Below are 22,815 nucleotides of genomic sequence, written 5' to 3' on the forward strand. Positions count from 1 at the left end.
ACACACAAAGGAAGATCTCAAACAGGATACCTGTTCACATATGGTGGTACAGCTATATCATAGATGTCCACGAAACAGACAATAGCAGCAACCTCCTCTAATCATGCTAAAATACTAGCGATACATGAAGTCGCGAGTGTTTTTGGCTCAAGAGTTTGATCCAATATATTCTATCATCATGTGGACTGATTGATCATAAGATAACTCCAACTGTCCTATTTGAAGATAATACAACATGCATTGCTCAACTTAAGGATGAATACATCAAAGGTGATAGAACAAAGCATATTTCTCCCAAATTCTTCTTCACTCATAATCTTTAAAATCAAAGGACAATTGATATCCAACAGATCCGCTCAAGTGATAATCTGGCAGATTTGTTTACAAAGTCACTCACAAAATCCTCTTTTAAAAGATTAGTACATCAGATTGGGATGCGCCGATTTCAAGATATTAAATAATGTCGACAAGAGGGAAAGACTGTACTCTTTTTTCCTTAGTGGGATTTTTTTCCATTGGATTTTTGTTGACAAAGTTTTTAATAAAGCAGTTTCCATCACAAAGAATATTATACTTTCTTTCCTTCACTAAATTTTTTTTCTATTATATTTTTTTTAATAAAATTTTAATGAGACATACTCCTAAATAGTCATCCAAAGAAAAGTATTGTGATAAGATAGTTTGAAATGAATGCCCATTTTTCATAAGGCTCGAATTTTAAAAAAATATATATTTAATAAAATTTGAAAATAATAGCCGTATACACGTATAACTAGAGGACTCGACAAGTTCTGAGACAAGAATAAAAACCATCAATAACAATTCTCTCTTTCTCTCATTCGTTACTAACATATATATATATATATATATATATATATATATATATGAATTATTTCTATTATATTAAAATATTAATTATAATAAATATTAATACTAGTATTTTTTATTTATACTTTTTTATTTTATATTTATTATATCTTCCTTAGTTATTTATTTCATAACAATCACTTCAATATGAACCATAGTATTAAACTTTATTCTAACCAAAAAATAATAATCAAACAATCAAGCCGACAACAGTAAGCACAAACTGTAAGACGTTTCCATGAATCGGCTAGTTTACATCAAATTTAAACTACATGAGGCCGGGCAATCCACCAACCCAAAGACTGGTGAAATATTTTTTCTTAACACTAAAATGCATGCACAGGGAGCCCAGCAACTGTGCAAGAGGCACATTCCTATACCAGAAATTGTAAGCTGATAATGCACTCCGAAACGTGGGCAGACGTCTGAACAAACATTGGCCTAAATATGGAAAATTTCTGTTCACGAGAGTATTTTAAAGGGCTATCAATTTCATACGTGCAGTGGAAAATAAGAACCTACTTACAGTTGACAATATGTTAATATGTCAATCCTTCTGAAGTAACTTCCAATTAGCACACCGTAAGCTTCATGAGTTTATATACTCTGTTTCAATCTTGTGACTCGGTCAAAATATATTTCGTTGCCCAAATAATTTACTCCCTTCTCTTGCTTTAATACACTTCCCGCATAACTCAGTTGCAGCAGCAGCTTTGATCAAGACCCAACCCAAGGTTTAGGGAACTTCATTGTGCATTATTGACAGAATTGCTCTTGTTAACACCTTGCATGTCCATAGGTGAGTTTGCTATACTGCTGACAGACCCTAGCGTCTGTGAGCTCAACTGTGGACTAGCTGGACAAGCTTCTGGATTACCAGCACTCAAAGCATGAAGTGCCCCTGAGCTCATCTGCTGTGGGCTCATTGGAGTTCGTTGACTCATTTGCTGTGGGCTTGCTTGCTGCTGAGTTTGTTGATTCAGTGATGGAACTCCCATCGTAGATGGTGAGCTTACCTGTGGAGGTGAAACAACTGCCTGCAATTGCGAACTTGTTTCTTGTTGCTGCTGTAATTGTTGCTGAAGTTGCTGTTGTAGTTGCTGTGTTTGCTGTTGTGCTTGCAACTGCTGTTGCTGTTGCTGCTGCTGTTGGGGTTGAAGTTGCTGCTGCTGCTGATTCATATAAAGATTCATCCCTGCTGCCATCAGCTTAGGTGGACCCATAGGTCCAACAGCTCGTGGAAGTGTATTCATACTCCTACTCAGAGATTGACCCAACATAAGACCAGCAGAACCAGGGTGAATTTGTCTGGAGCCTGAGATGCCAGCTATGCTAGACTGAGGAGATCCTAACATGCTTCCATTATGTGTCATTCGAAGCTTCGATGCCAACATTTCAGCCTGTGACGGAGTAATACTTCCAGACCTTAACCGTTGGCTTATTGCATTCGAAATATTTGAGGCTGGATTAAGATTCATTGGGCTCTGACCCATATTTCCCATGCTAGAAATGGATGTCATTGGTGCAGAGATTCCAGTTCCTCCTATACCTCGCCCCACTCCCATTCCCATAGGATTACCCATGGGTCCAAGCCCAACTATGTTATTTCTCATGTTACCCAAACCCACAGTTGTTCCCAATCCCACCATTTTTCTTTGCATTTGCGGCTGTTGGTTCTGTTGCTGTTGCTGCTGTAACATCTGAATTTGTAGAGGTGAAGACTTGCTGAGCATGTGATTACCCAATGATATGTTGGAGTTCTGGCCAATTGCATTTAAGTGTGGAAATTGATTTGTTCCTAGAATCATAGACCTCTGGAATTGAGGATTCTGCTGTTGAATGAGGGTGTGTTGTTGTAGCTGCTGTTGCTGCTGCTGTAGTGCTTGTGCCTCCAGCTGCTGTGGTCTTGGTGCCATTGAAACACCAGAGAGAAGTCCTTGTGACATCTGTAAGGCCTGAGGGTTTCCAGGTGGTAGCATCCTTGGGTTTGCCACAAGATTCTGAGGTAAGTTTAAAGAGGCATTACTGTTACTAGCCGGTTTTGCAAATTCATTGGATGATTGACCAATAGTTGGGTCTCCATATTGCTGCATTTCAACTACAGAGTTATTCGGAGGTACACTAGATTGACTTCCTGCTTGAAAGTTTACCCGGTTTGGCATGATTTGGATTCGGTCATCTTCCTTCATATATCCTTCACGTGCCATCTGCAGTGTGCATATTAAAATTAAAATATCAGAAAATGACAGACATTCTTTCATATGGTTCCAGCTCAGTCAGTGAAAAGTACCTGGGAGCAGAACTGTTTTGCAAGCAAATCCGCACAATGCTGATCCAAAAGTTAATGAAAAGTTAAGAGTGATAAATTTGAGAGATACATTCATTATATTAAATAGGAGAGAATTCAAATTCGAATAGAAGAAATGGCTGATAGTTCATTAACTCTTAAAGGTAGGGACATTGTGGACCATGACGAAGTTCATCCATAACTAGAGACAAAATATAGGCTTTAGATGATGAATAAAACATGTTCTGCAGCCAATGATGAGAAAGGAGAGGGGCCTATATATCTTCTTTTTTTTTGTAAAAGTATAATTCATTAACATGGATGGTAAAAAATAAGAGGATAAGTGGTTCTCATACATCAGCCAAACAAGACAAGTTCATCTATAAAGCATCATTCTCAAATCTCTCATCATGTCTAAGATGAAAATTCCTCTAAAATAAAAATCATGAGCTTTACATCAATTAGATGTTAATTGTCTAATCCTATACCATAAAACTTGTTTCTTAGAAAATCTGTCATTGAGTGTATGTGAATTGCACTCCAACCAAATACTGCAGACTGTTGCATAAATTGTGCATTGCCACAAAGATTTTGCCTCTGCTATTCCCAAACCCAACAAACCCATTCAACATAACTGATCTAGAGATCCAGCATGCACCAAAAATATTAAACAAAGTATTCCAAAGATAAACAGCCATAGGACAGAAATAGATGTGCATTTGATTCTGAATTTGCCCCACACACATTACACACACATCAGGAGAGATGGCCTTGTGTGACCTTTGAACCTGCAACATATTAATTCTGTTGAGCACGGTAGCCCAAAAAAGGGTTTGACCTTAAGGGGAGCTTTCCTTTCCCAAATCGAATTTAAATGTAAAAATACGAAATGCCTCAAGAGACCCTTTTGTCTGGGTTCGGAGTCAAAGAAACATCATCAAGAATGCACAAAACAAGTATTGGATCAGAGGACTCCTATCATTCAAATTACAGAAGTTGAAATTCCAAGCAAATGGGGGAATTATGCAAGAGGAAAGATGATACAGATGAGAACGGTGTATAATATAAATGGAAAATAAAAATCCAAGTGGGGCCATGGGGGTAGTAAGAACCCCAGGAACAACTACAAGATGAAATGATAGAGATACTCTATGAAAGAGCATAAGCAAAAGAGAAATCTCTCAATGAATTGTAGTTTTCTAATCTCTCCTATGTCTACAAGGAAAATTCCCCCTAGAAGTATCATGAGTTTTATGTCAAAAGACAGCACACTATCCCAAGATCACCCAACACACCCCAATGATTTGACATCCTTTCTCGTAAAACCAGCAACACAAGTCAAGAAGAACTTATCTCTGGTTGCAGGGGGCATTGCGACCCTAACAAAGGATACTAAACAAAGATCATAAACATAATAACTAAAGTAATCCACAAAAATAGACAAGATACAAATGTTGAAAATGTTGATGTTATGCAGTAAACAAGATGTTGATAACAGCAGCAATTGCACAAGAAGAGACCCTAGCTCGTTCAGTTAAATGATGTTGCAAACGCAGAATGGTACCGAGCAGACAAGGGGAAAGAAGGAAGGCTTCCAGAATTTAGTCAATGCTTTGGGTCTATTTGAGCAGGGAGGATCGGCAGACGGCAGTATTATCAAGGTTTCTTTGCTTTTGTCAAGTACCCAAATGAAGAGAAAGAGAAGGTTGAATGCCAAAAATGATAAAATACCTCCACTGCCTTTTATTTACAGCAGGAAGCATAAGAAAGAGTAACAAGGGAGAGAATCAAGTGGAACCAGCTGTGTAACAATAAGACAGCTGGTAGGAGAGTGGAGAGACAATTCTGTTAGAAAAGAGAAAATTGAGTGTCTATTTAAGAGAGTAGAAGAATTAGAGAGGACTCATTCAGGAATTTATATAGAACAAGACCCCATAGCGTGGTAGTCTCTTAAATCCTACCTACCTCTTTCTTTTTCTGCAATTTCTACATTCAATAACGCCATCTCAGGAAAGAAGGGTAAACTACCAAAAATGCACTCGAATAATTTTGGCACTGACAAAAATGCACCCGAATTTTACTATCGACAAAAAAGCCCTCTAATAATTTTAAAACGCGACAAAAATACCCAACATTAAATATGTATTTCTCAAAAAATGCTTTAGAGATTGAATTTTGATGCGGTTCTTTGCAAGCATGAGTAGAAAAATGAAATATTTTTAACCTTAAAATTTGGTGATTTTTCGCTAAGTATATATATATATATATATATATATATATATATATATATATATATATATATATATTGTGATTTTTTTGACGGCTTGATCAAACCAAGCCTCAGCAATTTCGGAATCTCCCTGTCAAATGGCCTGTTCTCCACGGTCGGAATAGGTGAGTAAATTCCTTCCCTTAGAACCGTACTTGAGAGTTTCCTGCCTCTTACAGCTCAGCAGTCAATTGTTCCATTTTTCTAGAATTAACCAAAAGAAAATGGAAAAAATCACAATATATATATATATATATATATATATATATATATATATATACACACTTAGTGAAAATCGCCAAATTTTAAGGATAAAAATATCTCATTTTTCTTCTCATACTTGCAAAAAATCGCATCAAAATTCAATCTCTAAAACATTTTTTGAAAATACATTTTAATGTTGGGTATTTTTGTCGTGTTTTTAAATTATTTGAGGGCATTTTTGTCGATAACAAAATTCGAGCACATTTTTGTCAGCGACAAAATTATTCGGGTGTATTTTTGGTGATTTACCCCAGGAAAGAATGATATCACACTGATACCATTCAACCCCTTTGCTTCTATCTTCATTGTCATCTTATTTCTCTGCTATATCTTTTATCTTCTACTGCTACTGTACTATCTGATTCAGCTGACAGTTTACAGTTTCCTTCTTTTTTAGTTACATAGCTCTGCTTTTTCAGTGAAATTACTAGGTTTCTAATAACACATATTACATACAACATTAAACTTACAGTGTTGGGTAATGTGGGGAGATGTTCCTCTGAGGCTAGGAAATCCCCCTCATCAATGTCCCCATAATGCATAGCCACGGTACCATCAGATGGCTTCTCAGCCATTATCATCCTAATTCGTAACCTGGGAACTAAAGAGACAACATTTCCTGAAGAAGAGAGTGGAATTTCAGACAAAAGAACAAAATTTATATATGCACCCACACACGACTATATAACTTCCAAAACTTCAACAAAACAAACCTTGGAGTACACGTTCCGGCAAGCAGAAACTTAAAGCTCTCATTTTGCAGACATTCATACTTCCACCTATGAGCGACTTTGACAAAGAACTTGTTTCCTCTATCAATCCTTCATTATTGTTTGGATTGGCAAGAAAAGCTGACAAATGCTGAGGTGAATATGTATTCTGCTTTCTTATGGGATAATCATCAGACTTGTTCTTCTTTAAGTTCAGTTGAAGCCTGCCATAAGTCCATATGCTATACATAAGAGAAACGAAAGAAATAATAATCTGAAAATTTCACTCTGAAAAGTAGTGGCACTGTAGCACAGACTAAGATAAACTGTATCTGATTAAAGAAGTAATATGATAACTTCTAAGGATGTGGGAGAATAGTGCTTGATTAAGATGGTAAAAATTAAATTTCATAACCACCACAAAATACCTAGTACAGAAACAAATGGTATATGGAAAATCACAACTGAGGAATTATGGAAATAATATGGAGATGCAGTTTTAAAATTTCACTCATACCTCGTTGTGACCAGTTCAATTTTTGAGAACCTTTCAAGCATATTTTGAAGACCTTGATCAACCATAGCAGGGGTACCAACTGCAGGACTATTTGCATTCAATGGAACCCCATTACCAACACTAGCCGGAGAACCAACTCCATTCATTGCTGGGGTCTTGGGAAGGGAATTAGATCTCCGTTTGGCAGCCAGTTGTGCCTGGTGTTGTCTTTGTGCAGAATCATTAGCATTAGAAGTCAAAGGTGGTGTTCCAACAGCAGCAGGAACTGAAGCCATTGATATCTTCTCCTTTTGTGATGCACCAGCTACAGCTGTCATTGCAGATTGTCCAAAACTTGGTCCAACTGAACCATTCGAAAGTTCTCCTGATTTTGAAGATAATGGCGAATGAGGTAATGCCCCACTAGATAAACGAGGACTCTGTATTGACTTCCTTTTCTGAACAACCTGGTCTTCTTTTTTCGCTTCTTTCTCCATATGCTGACCCATAGCATTCCAGGTTGTCTGAGGGAAATTCGGTCTCATGAATGCCTGTGGCAACCGTTGCTGAAGCAGCAACTGTTGGGAATCTAGATTGCTTGTCTCCATTTGCATACTGCGGTTCATTTCTGTGCCATCTAATTTATCCATTTCAAACTGTTCTTCCTTTGCAACTAATCTGATACCATGCTGACCAGAAGCCAAATGAACAGCCCCCTGATCTTGATTCAGCACCCCTTCAAATACCTTCTGGGAAAATTTCTGATTACCACTGCTCACATACTGAATACCTCTGGTCATTGCTTGTTGTGGCAATAATGGATTCTGCCAGTTCATATCCGATCCTTGAAGAGCTTCAGAATGTGTGCTAACTGGCTGCTGTTGCATTGTGTCAACACCTGCGGAAGAATGCCTCATTCTTTTTGCAAGATTGGATAAAGGTGATGTTTGTCCATGTTGACTATCCCGTTTTGCATGAATGGAGGCATTTGAGTTTGTATTATCAGCATATGAAATCATGGCATCCTGTGAAGCAGGAGATGCCCCAGATTGATTAATAGCAGCAGATGCCATTTGATACCTTGATTGATTAGACAACATAGAAAATCCTGGGACAGAGGAATCTGGTATGAAAGTCTTGGGTCTCAAGGCCATAGCAATTTGTGGATTAAAATTTTGCGTTGCTGGATTTTCAAGGGTCTGCTGCAAAATGGCATTAGATGCAACCATACCTGAATCACCCAACCTGCTATTTGAGCTTTCTGGCATTATTTCCGTGCATACTTTCCTACCATGGATTTCATTATTAGAAGTAACAGCAAACTCTGGAATATGCCTTAATCGTTTTCTCCGCAAAGTGCCCAGATTCAAATTAAGCTGCAACATCAAGCTCACCATCACTATAATGCATATCAGTACATAATAAGTTAGTCGATGGAGAACATATCTTATTTATACCTTTGTGGGAGCTCTACTTTCACACAGCCGATCTAGCTTTGGAGTAGGATCTAGATGAAGTTTTGGTTGTACAGCTTTCAGTATCTTCGATTCAACTTCCTATTGTGGAAAAGATGAGGTAATATCAACACACACGAAATGAAAAACTAATGGGAATTGTTCATTGAATGGTTAACAATACTCACCATTAGATCACCATATGTCCAAGACTTATCAGTGATAGATGGGATGTCCTTCACAATATTCTCTAATGACATCTTGAGGCATACTTTATTAACAACAGGAGACATGTCAGTGGACACAACACCAGCCCCGTTTTCTGAAGCACATCTTCGAAAATCACGCACCTGAGAAGTTACAGAAACAATACAAAGCTGAATTTCAAATTGATCAAATAAGAGAAAGGAAAGAAAGCAAAAAGAGCATAACAAATTGTCCTTAATTGAAGGAAGGAATGCCAAGAGGTGGTATCATTATGAAAGAGCTCCTCAAGGAATTAATAACCAACTCATCTTTTAACCGTAATCACTGTAAACTGTTCTATAAAAAAACACAGCCCGATGCACAAGCAACCCACGTTACATAGGGTCTAGGGAAGGACCGCACCCAAAAAGTGTAACGCAGGCAGCATATCCTGATAAATGCATCAGCAGCTGATTCCACGGCTTGAATCTGTGAACTTGAGGTCTCAATTCTTCATAAAATGTTCTATTGCCCAGAAGAAACGTGTGTCCCCTTAAAAGATTTTTTATAAGAAAATGATAGGAATTTAAATATTGCCAGCAAAGGAAAGTATACAAACAATGAAACAACACACCTCACATATCAGTGCTCCATCAACATATTTGACAGGTATATCATCCAGAATGTCTGCAGGTAAGTGGCCTGACTCTATAGCCTGCAAATATACCATTAATGAGAAACAAAATGTTTAAGTGTATAAATGGTTGAAGCAAGTAGACAAGCCAAAACTAACAGAATTAAGAAACTATAATGATGAATAAGACAATGAATCTTAGGCTACTAACTTAACAAAAGTGCCCAGACAAGTAGCATAGTCTCTGGACTCTGGCTCTATTTTTATTTCAAAATTCCAGAAACCAAATGCACAGGAGGTAGAAACAAGAAACCAAGTCCCCAGCAGTCAACAACTTTTCTTATTTTTTTCATAAAACAGTGAAATTTCATTAATACGAGGAGAACAATAATACAAATTGCAGATAAGGGTTGCGCTATACAAAAACAAAAGGATTTATCAATAAAGCATAGCTTTCCAAGCTCAACATATTTGCAAGGAAAAGTCCCCTATAGAAATCGTGAGATTTACACCAAATAGATGTTGGGTGCCTAATCACATACCATAAATCATGCTTGTCAAAAAAAAATGTCATTGAAGGTGTGGCATTATGCATAGTCCAAATAGTGGTGAAAACTGCATAGTGCCACTAAAAACTCTCCCCTTCTCCCATACCAAACCCAACAAACCTAGTCAAATGAAATTGATCTAAGGTTGAAATCCCAAAAATGCAATGCTTTTGGAATTAAGTAAATCAAAAGCTTAGTATGAAACTTTCAGATGTACAGATAGCATTGCGTATTATACATTGTTCAATGCCATGCTCAATTGCAATTCTTTAAACAGTACTGCCGAAACTGAATGAACTAGAATATCATAGATTTGCAAGACTTACCAAGAAAAGGCTTTCAGATGACCTATCATATGGATGTAACAACTTGGGGAAATCTTGATACTTAGCATGGTTTGCTATCTCATTCTGAAAATTCACCAATCACTACTTCAGAAACATACAAGTCATGCTATAATACTTTCTTTATTTCAGGATATTCCTTCAACATTAACAAAATATTGACTGTTGCTTACACAAACCTCGAAGGGTTTTCCAATAGAATAACCATCTGGGAACAGGTTCAATGTGAAAGAAGCTTCCGCATCTGTGAAAACATGAAAGCCCCACAGCATTCAGTATTCATACACAAGTTAGGCGGCCAATTTGATTTCAAGACTTACCTGCTAATGAAAGAGGTTCAGATGGAATGGACAAAGTGGACATCTGACCCCAGTTTTTGCCAGCCACGGAGAGATCACTCTGTACAAAAATGATACATTGCAATAAGAAAGAGATTCAACAAATATCTATATGAAATTCAGATAACATGCTGGCCAATTGCAAAATAAGAAAAACCTCGAGGATGTCATGTTCTTGCTGAAGAAAAATTACAACCAACCCATCCAATATGATAATTCTAATGCAGAAAACCTACATCATTTTTCATCTTATAACCCGTCCCCAAAATTGAAATTACATTCAAACAGCTCAGTGTATTAGAGTTCCTTTATTTTTAACACTTTCCTTTATTTTTAACACTTTGATTTGCCTTCTAGACCAATACAATTTCTTTTCTAACTTCCACATGTTTTAAAACCTGAAATACTACCACAAATATCAACGGAACCAACATGATTTCCACGTCTACCAATTTAGCTCTCTCAAGATACAAAGCAAGGTAGAAAATAAAAATCAGTGAAACGTTTTCAATAGGGGGAAGAGACACCTTCGGTTTTTATGTCTGGTAGAATGAAATAAAATGTGACGGAAATTTTCGCTCTATTGTTTGGAATACAATTGAAGTGAAGAGAGATTTCAGTTATAAAGTAAAACTGGTTCAAGCTTCAGCAAGCTTCAACGGTAAGCTCCACCAAGAAAATATCTCGAATCGAAAGTGAAATTGGAGAATGAAGTGAAACGACATTGGCGCACCTGTGGCTCGCGGGAAATTGACATTGAATTCTGGGAGGTGCCATCGCTGGAAGGTTCGGGATGAGCGGGAAGGGGCTTGGAGCGAAACCTAGTGCCAGTCTTTGAAACTTTGAAGGAAACCCCCATGATCGTCCTGCTTGGGAGAACCGAATTTTGCTTGCGGATCGAGAAGATAACGAAGCCCTAAAATCTAAAAGAGGGAGGGAGAAAAACTTGTATCCGAAGAAATTCGGGAGAGAAATTGACTTAAATTATCGACTCATAGCATATTATTTACTTTTGCGAACTGCGAAGGACGCGAGCGTCCTAAACGGGTTCATGTTCGTGGATTTTGCGCCATTTTGCTTGGGTTCCGGTTTTCTCCTACATCGGATGGCGGCATGGCGCAGTGACTTTCAGGGACGAAATTGACTATTAACTCTTTTATATATATATGTGTGCATACTTGTGACTTTATACGTAATTATTTTTAGTAATGTAATGGATTTAAATTTTAATTATTTCTCTCACTAATATTTTTATTTAAATAATTTAATATCATATATATATATATATATATATATATATATTTTCAAGTTTTTATATTTTTTTAAATTAATTTATATATTTTTTTATAGAAATAGTAACTTATATTGTTATATTTTAATAATCACATTATTTATTTTTAATATTTTTTTAATACTAATTTTTCTTCTAAACTTATATTTTTGAAAGCTATAATATATGCACATATACTGATACGGACACGGAACACGATACAACACTGGATATACGGTCATACAAATTTAAAATTCTTATAAGACACGGAAACAGGACATATATATAAAATATAAAGTATTTTTTAGATAAATTATAATAATAATTTGGTATTTTATTGATATTAAAATATAAATTAAGTTTTTAATTATTTGTAATGTCTTTTTTTAATTATATAAAGTATTTAAAATGTTTTTTGTTTTAATAATGAATAATATATACTATTGCTAAACCTAATTCAGAAATATATGTTAAGAATAAGGTTGGATACGTTGACATGTGATGATATTTAGGTGCGTCCAAGCGTGTTCGGTAAAAAAATTTTTATTTTTTATTAAGACATGGTTGGACACAAAAATCACACGTGTCGAACGAATGTCGATGAGTGCTGTGTCCGATACGTGGACACAGCAAATTATAGAAGTGTCCGTACTTCGTAGGTTAAAGAAAAATTTTTAACTTATTTTTCATAATAACTTATTTTGACTATCATTTTATTTTGAGAATTATATCTTGTATTCTGTGAAGGTAGCGACATCTTTGAGATAATTAATAATTTATGATTTGTTTTTAATTTTTTAAAACTTCTTAAAAAACTCATTTCAATTAAAGAATATGTAACAACTTTTTAACTAAACACACAATAATAATATAAAAATATTGTAGTGATATTCTTATATATGATTCTATTATATAACTCTTAAGTCAAAAATAAAATTACTAAAAAAATTCTATGATTTTTTTTTAAATATATATATTGATAAAGTTTGTTTTTTTTTTTTTTAAATATCACAATAGTTATATCATATATAAATTGTTTTTATATAATGAAAAAATAACACAAAAGGATAATTAAAAAATGGAAAAGTATATGGTACCAACATATTATCTGCCAATTTATGGCCAACAATGATTAGTTATTATATTTTAAACACATATATAAAGAGACACATCCAAAAAATATATTTATAAAGACACTTCTATTAGTGTATTCAATTGAGTCCTTATGCATGTAGAAATATTTTTCTTGATGATTAAATGTTTATGACATTTTATTCAGCACATGAATGATGTTTGGTTCAGTAGAGTTGGCCATTTTGGTTCATTTCTGTTCTGCACGATTCAAAACTCTTCCTCTTCACCTTCTACTGCTTCTTCACTATTCACTAAGGAGAGAAAGATTAAAAGACAAAAAAAAAAAACAGCAGCAATAACAACAAAAGAATGAACATAAGGAGAAAACACGTGAAGAAGAAGGAACGCGAAAAAGAAGGAGGAGAATGAGGAGGAGGAGGAGGAAGGCAAATCTCTGTTACTGTTTTCGTTCGTTTCTGTTTGTTTCTTGCCAAATCTTCTCGCGATTCTTCTCCAGTAGTAGTTTTTGCAGAGATCGTGACTGAAGTTTGAGTGATTTTGAGAGAGATTCGAAGAGAATGAACGGTTTCGTGTAGCGGTATCATGTTGAGGAAGAAGTAACGTTTTTTCATAATGAGCGCGAAGTAACGAAGGGTTTTCGGGCGCATGTTTTCACTCGTCATTAATGTGCCTGACTCTATTTGGGCTTGGGCCAATTTGGTTACATAGTTACATGGATGTGTAGCGCGCCCGTATATAAAAATAGAATTTTTACATTTAATGATAAAACGGACGTGACATGCTTCTAAGAGTATTTCCTAATTTATTTTTTTTAATTTATTAAATACAATTCATTATGATAGATTAATTATATCAACTAATTGATTTGATTAGATATTTAAATATCACACAATTTAATATTATGTATATTAATTAATTGAATATAATAAATACAAATTAATTTAGTTAGAAATTCATTGTTTTATAGTCTTTTATATATATATATATATATATATATATATATATATATATATATATATATATATATATATATATATATATATATATATAAACATGACAGAATAAAATTATAAAAATAATTTTTTATCACTTTGGATATTTTAACTCTTTTTTTTTTGTTTTTTTTTTCTCTTTATGTGTAATTTTATTTTGCGTTCACTTTATTTATTTAATGATGAAATATACTCATATTAATTCTATCAATTTTTCTCATATGTATTTTGATTTGTATAGTTACTATTGATCTTGTAGTTTTCGTTTTCTTGAATTATTCTTTTTTCTATGACTTGATAATTTAAAAAAAAAACAAAAAAAAAAACAATTGCCAAAGACGGAGGCTAAAAGCCTAAAACAGCAACATCATTCTTTAGCATTATTATTATTATTATTATTATTATTATTATTATTATTATTATTATTATTATTATTATTATTATTATTATTATTAATATGAATTTTATTATTTCTTTTCTAGCATTCTTTAATATGATCTTTATTTCTTATTCTTTATTATTATTAATACTTTTATTATTTTCTTCTCTAATTATAAATCTTCTTGTAATAATTCTTTGATAGAATAGTTTTTTGGTTTATTAATTTTTTTTCTATTTTTTGTCAAAAATAATATATATTAGAAAAAAAATATAAATTAAATTTTAAAATTCAATTTTAAATAAGATGTACAAAGGATAACTATTGAATTGAGATCTAAAATTCATTTGGTAGATTTAAACTCTTTGTATTATCGTCATTGAAAATTTTAAATACTATTATAAAATTCTAGATATTTTTTATCTTATATTTTTTAAATTATACATTATACTGTGTATTTAAAAAAATTTATTTTTTTTTGAAATAAATGTGACATTATATACTTTTTTGGATACAAAAGAATAATGAAGTTGAAGTGAGTAACAAAATTGATTATATGATAAGATACAAATTTTTAGAATTTTTAGCACAATTGACAAATTTTTTGTTTCAAAATAAATTTTTACTCTACTTTTTATCTTTTATTTGATATTTTTATAATTTTTTCTTGATTTTCTTAATTAATTATGATTGTAATAATTCATCACAAATTTGTGTTTTATAGAGAAAATTTGTTAAGCATAAAATACAGAAGATTTAACCGAAAAATTTCAAAAATGTTGGTTATTAATCACAAAATAAAAAATTATGAATTGTGCTTTAATTATGTTGTAAAATATAAATTGGGGCTATTTAAAATTATTTTTTTTATCATTAATATTAACTTAAATTATGAGATTTTTTGTGAAGAAGCCGCAAAGAAGAAGAATCTGGGTGAGGATGGCTGGGTTTCTCTGGCATGACTATATAGTATGGATTGAAGCTGTGAATCACTAAATATGTGATGTGACTATGTGAGACAAATCCTAATTCCTAAAAAGTGTTTATATGTATATATCCAGGACAGGTACACCTTAAACCCGACCATGCTCTCTCCCGAGCAAAATCTACCCCGACTCGTGTCAAGTTATTACTCTCTCCAACTGGGTATGGACGGGTTGGGTGCTCCCGTATTCAGGTACTCCTCCCAGGTCTAACCACGTATTGATGCTCCATTTATTAAGGGTATATTGCTCGCCAATGGATTGCTACACACACAAGGCAAGATTCTAACTCCTAATAATTATTTAAGCGGATGAGTGAGATGGCCACTCAACAAACTCAAATTGATTAAGACTAATTATTTTTAATATTTTAATATTAAAAATCCTAAGAATTTGATTTTAATTATAATTTTGTAAAATATTTATAATAATAATTATTATATATATTTTATTTAATTTTTTTAATAAAATTGTTTATATAATTTTTTGTATTATCCCGTATAGGATATGGAAATAATTATATTATTTACCAATTAAAGCAAGAATAAGAAGAATTATGAAATGGTAAATTTCGAAACAGTTTCGCAGTTAGAAACTACAGAAAATTATATTTGCATGGTTCGCGGTGGTTATGTCAGCCAAAATGAAGCACCATGTGCATTTTCATTTTTGCTCATAGAGGCTACGAAAATGAAGTTAATTATAATTATATATACAGTTTTTGCATTCCAAGCCTGTGAGAAATGAGACAGAATGTAATGTTGCATTTTTGCATGCATTGCATACGAAAACGTGAAAGAAATAAAGGTGAAAACTCAGGTGAAGTCGACTTCACGTGAAGTTGATACCTCAGAACCGTTAGATGAAAATTTAGTCAAATCAGTCAAATCATCTAACGGCCCTCAGATATCAACTTTACGTGAAGTCGACTGCACCTGAGTTTCCACCTGAAATAAATGGGCTCAAATTTTGCACACATTAACTGGTAGCAATACCGATTAGAAAGATTGACCTATAAATATTAGAGAGAACGGGAGTTGGAGTTGGGTTTTTACAAGACTCATTATTAAAACTCATGATTGTCAGTTGGAGTTGGGTTTTTACAAGACTCTGAGACGGACAAGAAATGGGTCCAAAGTGATTCAGATAGTGATAGCGACAACGAGACAAAGTCCGTTCTAGAAACCCAACTTTCTGGAATTTCACAATTACGGTCTATCCTACCACCACTACCTCTCCTTCTTAGTCGTCCGAAAATTACAGTCACTCTTCTTCATTGGAACTTAATACTATATAGGTTGACCCGATGCTTTTTGGTTCTAGGGACCTAAAAACTACAATACAAATGAGAGCATGGAGTTGCGAGTTAGGTATAGATTCTATAATAAAGAGTTTGTGTATCTAGCCATCAAGAACAATAACATTCAAAGCAGCGTAGAGTATTAGGTAATCAAATCTGATCAGGTAAAGTACCTGCAAAAATTATGCAGCATGATGTCAATGGAGCATTCGAATTTCATATTACTAGAACCTTAGATAAGGGGGCTTTCATAAGCATGAGGCACAACATATATGTTTCACAACAAAGATGTCTCAATATCATGCTGACTCGATAGCAACCTTATCTGCAAGGTTATCTTTTCTATGATATAAGGTAATCCTTCGGTTCCGACAAGGGTGTCACAAAGAGCCATGGAGAAAATGTATAAGTTTAAGGTATCGTATATGCAGGTGTGGATGGCAAAACAAAAAGTAATTACTCTAATTTATAGAAATTGGAAAAAGTCATATAACCAATTTCAAAAGTTGCTTAATGTGATAGAGAATTGTTTGTCGAGTACAATGCCTGGTCTCCAATTTGTTTCATATTATCGAAAGGTCATTTCCAAGACTTTGATCTGATACAATTTGATAAAATGCTCTAGACATTTCCTCCTTGCATTTATCCATTCAGGCATTACAAGCATCTTATATATCAATGGCACATATCTGTATAAAAAATATAGAAGGGTTTTACTAATTGCAATTGTACAAAATAAGAACTCAAACATCCTTTCAGTTGCATTTGTGTTGGTTGAGTCCAAGACAACCGAATCTTAGTCATTCTTTTTAAGGAATCAACAGCATGCTACCCCAAAGCAAAGCATTCTTGCAATTTCTGGCAGAGTTGGAGCAATCCACGAGGTAATAGAGATAGAGGGGAGTGGGAGGCTTTCTACTACCACACATCATGCCTATTGTATTCGTCATATGGCATCCAACTTTATGACTAACTTCAAGTACAAAAATGGAAAGCGAACCTTGATCAATGCAGAACCTATCATGTCATATGCCTGACGAGAATGCTCAAAGTGGGCTCTCCATGCATTGTACCAAAGTTAAAGTTCTGTTGGCCACCATTTGTCATCTAGTTTGATCTTTAAACGTAACAAACAGTAAATGTTCACTGGTGGCTCTAGAAAATGTTGTTGTCCCCTAACTATTGCATCACGAGGTTGGCTTGATGGAACTCTACATAGTAGAAGTGCACAATCGCCACTACAACAGTGTAAGAGAGTAAAATAAGAAGAAACTTGAGAAGGTAAAATAAGAAGGAAAAGTCGAATAAAAAAAGAAGAAGAAGAAGATGGTGATGGTGATGAAAAAGAAGAAGAAGTAGCAGAAGATTAGGAGGAGGAAGATAAAGAGTTTTAACTTATGTAAAACTTATCAGTACAAAAACACTAAAAATTCTTAAACAATACACATAAATATCTTAGTTTTACACCGAAATTGGCTGCAAATACACAAAAATGTTTCCTTTAATACTGCATTTTTCTTCTTCTTCTTCTTTCCTTATTTCTTTCTTTCTTTTAGTTTAATGAATATAAGTTCATCATCTTCCAAGTAATTTTGCAGTATTATGTGTTTCTTCTTCTTTTTTGTTTAATTTTTTTTGTTTTTATTCTTGTTAAGAAAGTAAAACAAGAAGAAAAATATGAAGAAAAAAAGAAGAAGATGGTGATGATGATAAAAAAAAAGAAGAAGAGAAGCCACAGAAGATGAGGAGGAGGAAGAGGAAAAGTTTTGAATTATGCAGAACTTATCAGTACAAAAACACCGAAAATTCTTAAATAATACACATAAATATCTTAGTTTAATACCGAAATTAGCTGCAAATACACAAAAATATTTCCTTTAATACTGCATTTTATTCCTTCTTTTTTTTCTTATTTCTTTCTTTTTTTTAGTTGAATGAATGTAAGTTCATCCTCTTTCAAGTAATTTTGTAGCATTATGTGTTTCTTCTTCTTCTTTGTTTGATTTTTTTTATTCTTGTTAAGAGAGTAAAACAAGAAGAAACTTGAGAATGAAAAACAAATAGAAAAAGATGAATAAGAAAAAAAAGAAGATCATGACGATGACGATAAAAAAGAAGAAAAAGAAGCAGCAGAAGATGAGAATGAGGGAGAAGAATAGTTTTGAATTTTGCAGAACTTATCAGTATACATACACCAAAAATTCTTAAATAATACACATAAATATCTTAGTTTTACACCGAAATTTACTGCAAATACACAAAAATATTTTCTTTAATGCAGAACTCCTACATTACATTCAATTCAAACCATCAACGGTGAACAACAATTTTCACAACAAAAACATTATTTACCTACAGAATTATAAACTACTAACGAAAACATTAAACTAGAATCGAACCACACCTCAGCCACTTGATTGGATTCAAAACAATAATCCACTTCACTCTGGTTTAATTGATAATCTGAACTTGAATCGTTCATTATCTTCAACAACGAGATAACTGTTCAAAACTGATTTCAGAGCTTGATTTAAAAAACGCAGAAAAAATTGCGAAAAACAAAAAAAAAGAGAATGCAGAGACCAAACGAAGAGAAACACAGAGAACGCAAAGATAAAAAAGAACGTAGATAAAAAATGTTGAGAAAATTTAAAAACGGAAACGAAATCCTTTCAAAAAAAGTAGTTATATATTCATGCGTTGATTGAAAAGTTGGTTAGATAGTAGCGTGTGAGATGAATTAAGTTAAAGAGACTTGTATGGACTTGTATCGAAAAATAACTTGTACGTGGAGAATATTTATTTCGATAATTAGTTATTTATTAGAAAAATATATTTTCATTTCAACGAGTTAAGTTATTAAAAGTAGTTTTGAAAATGTTGTAAAATAAATAAAAGATATACTAAATATAAAATAAAGATGTGTAAATAGAAGACTCTAGTATTAACATAATTAGTTCAATAAAAATTATTCATATATTTATACGTAGTAACAAAAGAAAGAGAAAGAGAAACTATTAGTAGATAATAAAGAGAGAGAAGGGTGTTTTTATTGATTGTGTGTTACTGTCAGAGTCTTAAGCCTCTATTTATATACGTTCATGATGTAGCTTTTTCAAATTCCTATTAAATGTACTCTCCCTTAGAATACTGAACCGCCCATCATAAATGGGCATCCACGTAACTAATCTTATCACAACACTCCCCCTTGAATGTCTATTTAGGATTATACCTCGTTAAAACCTTACTAAAGAAAACCCAATAGGAAAAACTTTAGTGAAGGAAAAAGAGTATAAAATCCTTGGTGATGGAGACTGCCTCATTAAAAACCTTGTCAAGAAAAATCCAATGGGAAAAAAAACTGACCAAGAAAAAAGAGTACAGTCTCCCCCTCTTGTCGACATCATTTGATGTCTCGAAATCAGTGCATCCCAATCTCATGTACCAATCTTACAAAGGAGGATTTTGGGAGTGACTTTGTAAATAAATCTGCCAGATTGTCACTTGAGCGGATCTGTTGGACATCAATTGTCCCTTGATTTTGAAGATCATGAGTGAAGAAGAATTTGGGAGAAATATACTTTGTTCTATCACCTTTGATATATCCGCCTTTAAGTTGAGCAATACATGATGTATTATCTTCAAATAGGACAGTTGGAGCTATCTTCTGATCAATCAGTCTACATGATGACAGAATATATTGGATCAAACTCCTCAGCCAAAAATACTCTCGACTAGCTTCATGTATCGCTAGTATTTCAGCATGATTAGAGGATATTGCTGCAATCGTCTGTTTTGTGGACCTCCATGATATAGCTGTACCACCATATGTGAACAGCTATCCTGTTTGAGATCTCCCTTTATGTGGATCATACAAGTATCTAGTATCTGCATGACCAACTAATTGTGACTTGGATTCATATGGATAAATCAATCCCATATCAACCGTTCCATGAAGATATCGAAAGATTTGTTTGATTCCATTCCAATGTCTTTTGGTTGGAGAGGAACTGTATCTTGCTAGTAAATTCACAGCAAATGATATATCGAGTCTTGTATTATTTGCAAGATACATTAGTGCTCCAATGGCACTAAGATATGGTACTTCAGGACCAAGGATATCTTCATTTTCTTCCTTAGAACGGAATTGATCTTTTTCCACATCCAAAGACCTTACGATCATTGGGGTACTTAATGGATGTGACTTATCCATATAAAATCTCTTCAAGATCTTTTCTGTGTACATTGTTTGATGAATAAAGATCTCATTTTTTGTATGTTCGATCTGCAGGCTGAGACAAAGTTTAGTCTTTCCAAGATCTTTATTCTCAAACTCTTCTTTTAGAGTTTTTTATAATTCTTGGAATCTCTTCAAGAATTCTAATGATATTTAAATCATCAACGTACACAGCAATTATAATGAACCCAAATGCAGATTTCTTTATGAAAATACATGGACAGATATCATCATTCTTAAATCCATTTTTGGCTAGATACTCCGTAAGACGATTATACCACATTTGTCCAGATTGCTTTAAACCATATAAAGATCTTTGCAATTTGACTGAATATACCCCTTGCGAATATTCATTGGATGGTTTAGATATCATTAGTCCTTCAAGGACTTTCATATAGATATTACGATCTAATAAGCCGTATAAATAGGTTGTTACCACATCTATTAAAATGCAGTTGTAGTTTATAATATGCGGATAAACTGACCAAATAACGCAATGTTATCGCATCCACTATAGGGGAATATATTTTTTCATAATCTATACCAGGCCTTTGTGAAAAATCTTGTGCTACAAGTCAAGCTTTGTAGCGTACAACTTCATTTTTCTTATTTCGTTTTCTCACAAATATCCATCAGTATCCAACAGGTTTTACATCTTTTGGTGTACAGACTATAGGTCCAAAAACTTCACGTTTTGCAAGTGAGTCTAGCTCAGCCTTCATGGCTTCTTCCCATTTTGGCCAATCATTTCTTTGTCGACATTCTTCGACTGATCTTGGCTCAAGATCCTTACTTTCATACATGATATTTAATGCCACATTATATGCAAATATTTCATTGACAATTGTCTTATTTCGGTCTTATTTCTCTCCTGTAAAGACATAATTTATCGAGATCTCGTCATTTTCACAATTTTCAGGTACCTGAACGTCTTCTGGCGTTAAAACTATATCAGAATTTTGGACAACTGCATGTATCTTTACTATGTCTTTTTAACAGGAATAATATTTACCTCTTTTCTTTTTCGAGAATTTTTGTCTTTGGAACCGACAGGCCTGCCACACTTCTGGCGTGAATTTGTTTCAGTGGCAATTTGTCCGACTGGGACATCAATTCGAATTGGGGCATTTTTCGCTGGTATATAAGATTTGGTTATCCTCTTTGTATCAGAAAATGCATCAGGTAATTCATTTGCTATTCTTTGCAAATGTATAATCTTTTGAACTTCTAGTTCACATTGCCCTGATTGAGGATCCAAATGCATCAAGGATGATGTATTCTAATTAAGTTCCTTTTCAGGAAGCTTATTCTCTCCCCCTAATGTTAGAAATTTTGATTCATCAAAATGACAATCCGCAAATCGGACTTTAAATACATTCCCAGTTTGTATCTCAAGATACCTTACTATAGAGGGAGAATTATATCCAACATATATCCCCAATTTTCTTTGGGATCCCATTTTGGTGCGATTAGGTGGTGCAAAGGAAACATATATCGCACACTCGAATATTCTTAAATGAGAAACATTTGGCTACTGGCCAAAAGCTAATTGCATAGGAGAGAATTGATGGTAACTCGTTGGCCTCAAACGAATAAGTGTTGTGGCATGTAAAATAGCATGCCCCCAAACCGAAGTTGGAAGATTTTCTCTTATAAGTCAGGGTCTAACAATTAATTGGAGGCATTTAATAAGTGATTCTGCTAACCCATTTTGTGTGTGAACATGAGCTACTGGATGTTCAACACTTATTCCATTAGCCGTACAATAAGCATAAAATACTTGGGAAGTAAATTTACCAGCATTACCAAGACGAATTGCTTTGATTGGATTTTCTGGAAAATGTGTTTTTAATCGAATAATTTGAGCCAGTAATCTCGCAAATGCCAGGTTGCGAGAAGACAATAAGCATACATGTGACCATTTCAAAGATGCGTCTATTAAGACCATAAAATATCTAAAAGATCCATACGGTGGATGAATAGGTCCACATATATCACTTTGAATCCTTTCTAGGAATTTAGGGGACTCAAATCTAATCTTTACTGGTGATGGCCTTAAAATTAACTTTCCCTGAGAACATGCAGCACAACAAAATTCACTAGATGTAAGAATCTTATGGTTCTTTAGTGAATGTCCATGGGAGTTTTCAATAATTCTCCAC

At 33.8% G+C, this 22,815-nt stretch overlaps 1 protein-coding gene across 2 annotated transcripts; it reads right to left on the reverse strand.

The window, feature by feature from the left end:
• Nucleotides 1–1,008: 1,008 nt before the first annotated feature.
• Nucleotides 1,009–11,533, reverse strand: LOC112776476 (protein PHYTOCHROME-DEPENDENT LATE-FLOWERING). 2 transcript variants are annotated; one of them, XM_025820665.3, is made up of 13 exons: nucleotides 11,131–11,533; nucleotides 10,380–10,458; nucleotides 10,239–10,303; nucleotides 10,042–10,125; nucleotides 9,168–9,248; nucleotides 8,536–8,697; nucleotides 8,351–8,449; nucleotides 7,974–8,269; nucleotides 6,915–7,853; nucleotides 6,401–6,621; nucleotides 6,158–6,306; nucleotides 3,158–3,196; nucleotides 1,009–3,074 (listed from the first exon to the last, which is right to left on the reverse strand). In XM_025820665.3, the coding sequence occupies exons 1-13, from the start codon at nucleotides 11,254–11,256 to the stop codon at nucleotides 1,614–1,616; spliced, it is 3,801 nt and encodes a 1,266-aa protein (XP_025676450.1). In that variant the 5' UTR covers nucleotides 11,257–11,533; the 3' UTR covers nucleotides 1,009–1,613. The 2 variants fall into 2 exon arrangements, with proteins under 2 accessions (XP_025676450.1, XP_025676449.1); XM_025820664.3 differs by having other exon boundaries at nucleotides 6,915–8,269.
• Between the last annotated feature and the right edge of the window lie 11,282 nt (nucleotides 11,534–22,815).

The sequence above is a fragment of the Arachis hypogaea genome, chromosome 19 (assembly GCF_003086295.3).
Source record: "Arachis hypogaea cultivar Tifrunner chromosome 19, arahy.Tifrunner.gnm2.J5K5, whole genome shotgun sequence".
Lineage (NCBI taxonomy): Eukaryota > Viridiplantae > Streptophyta > Magnoliopsida > Fabales > Fabaceae > Arachis > Arachis hypogaea.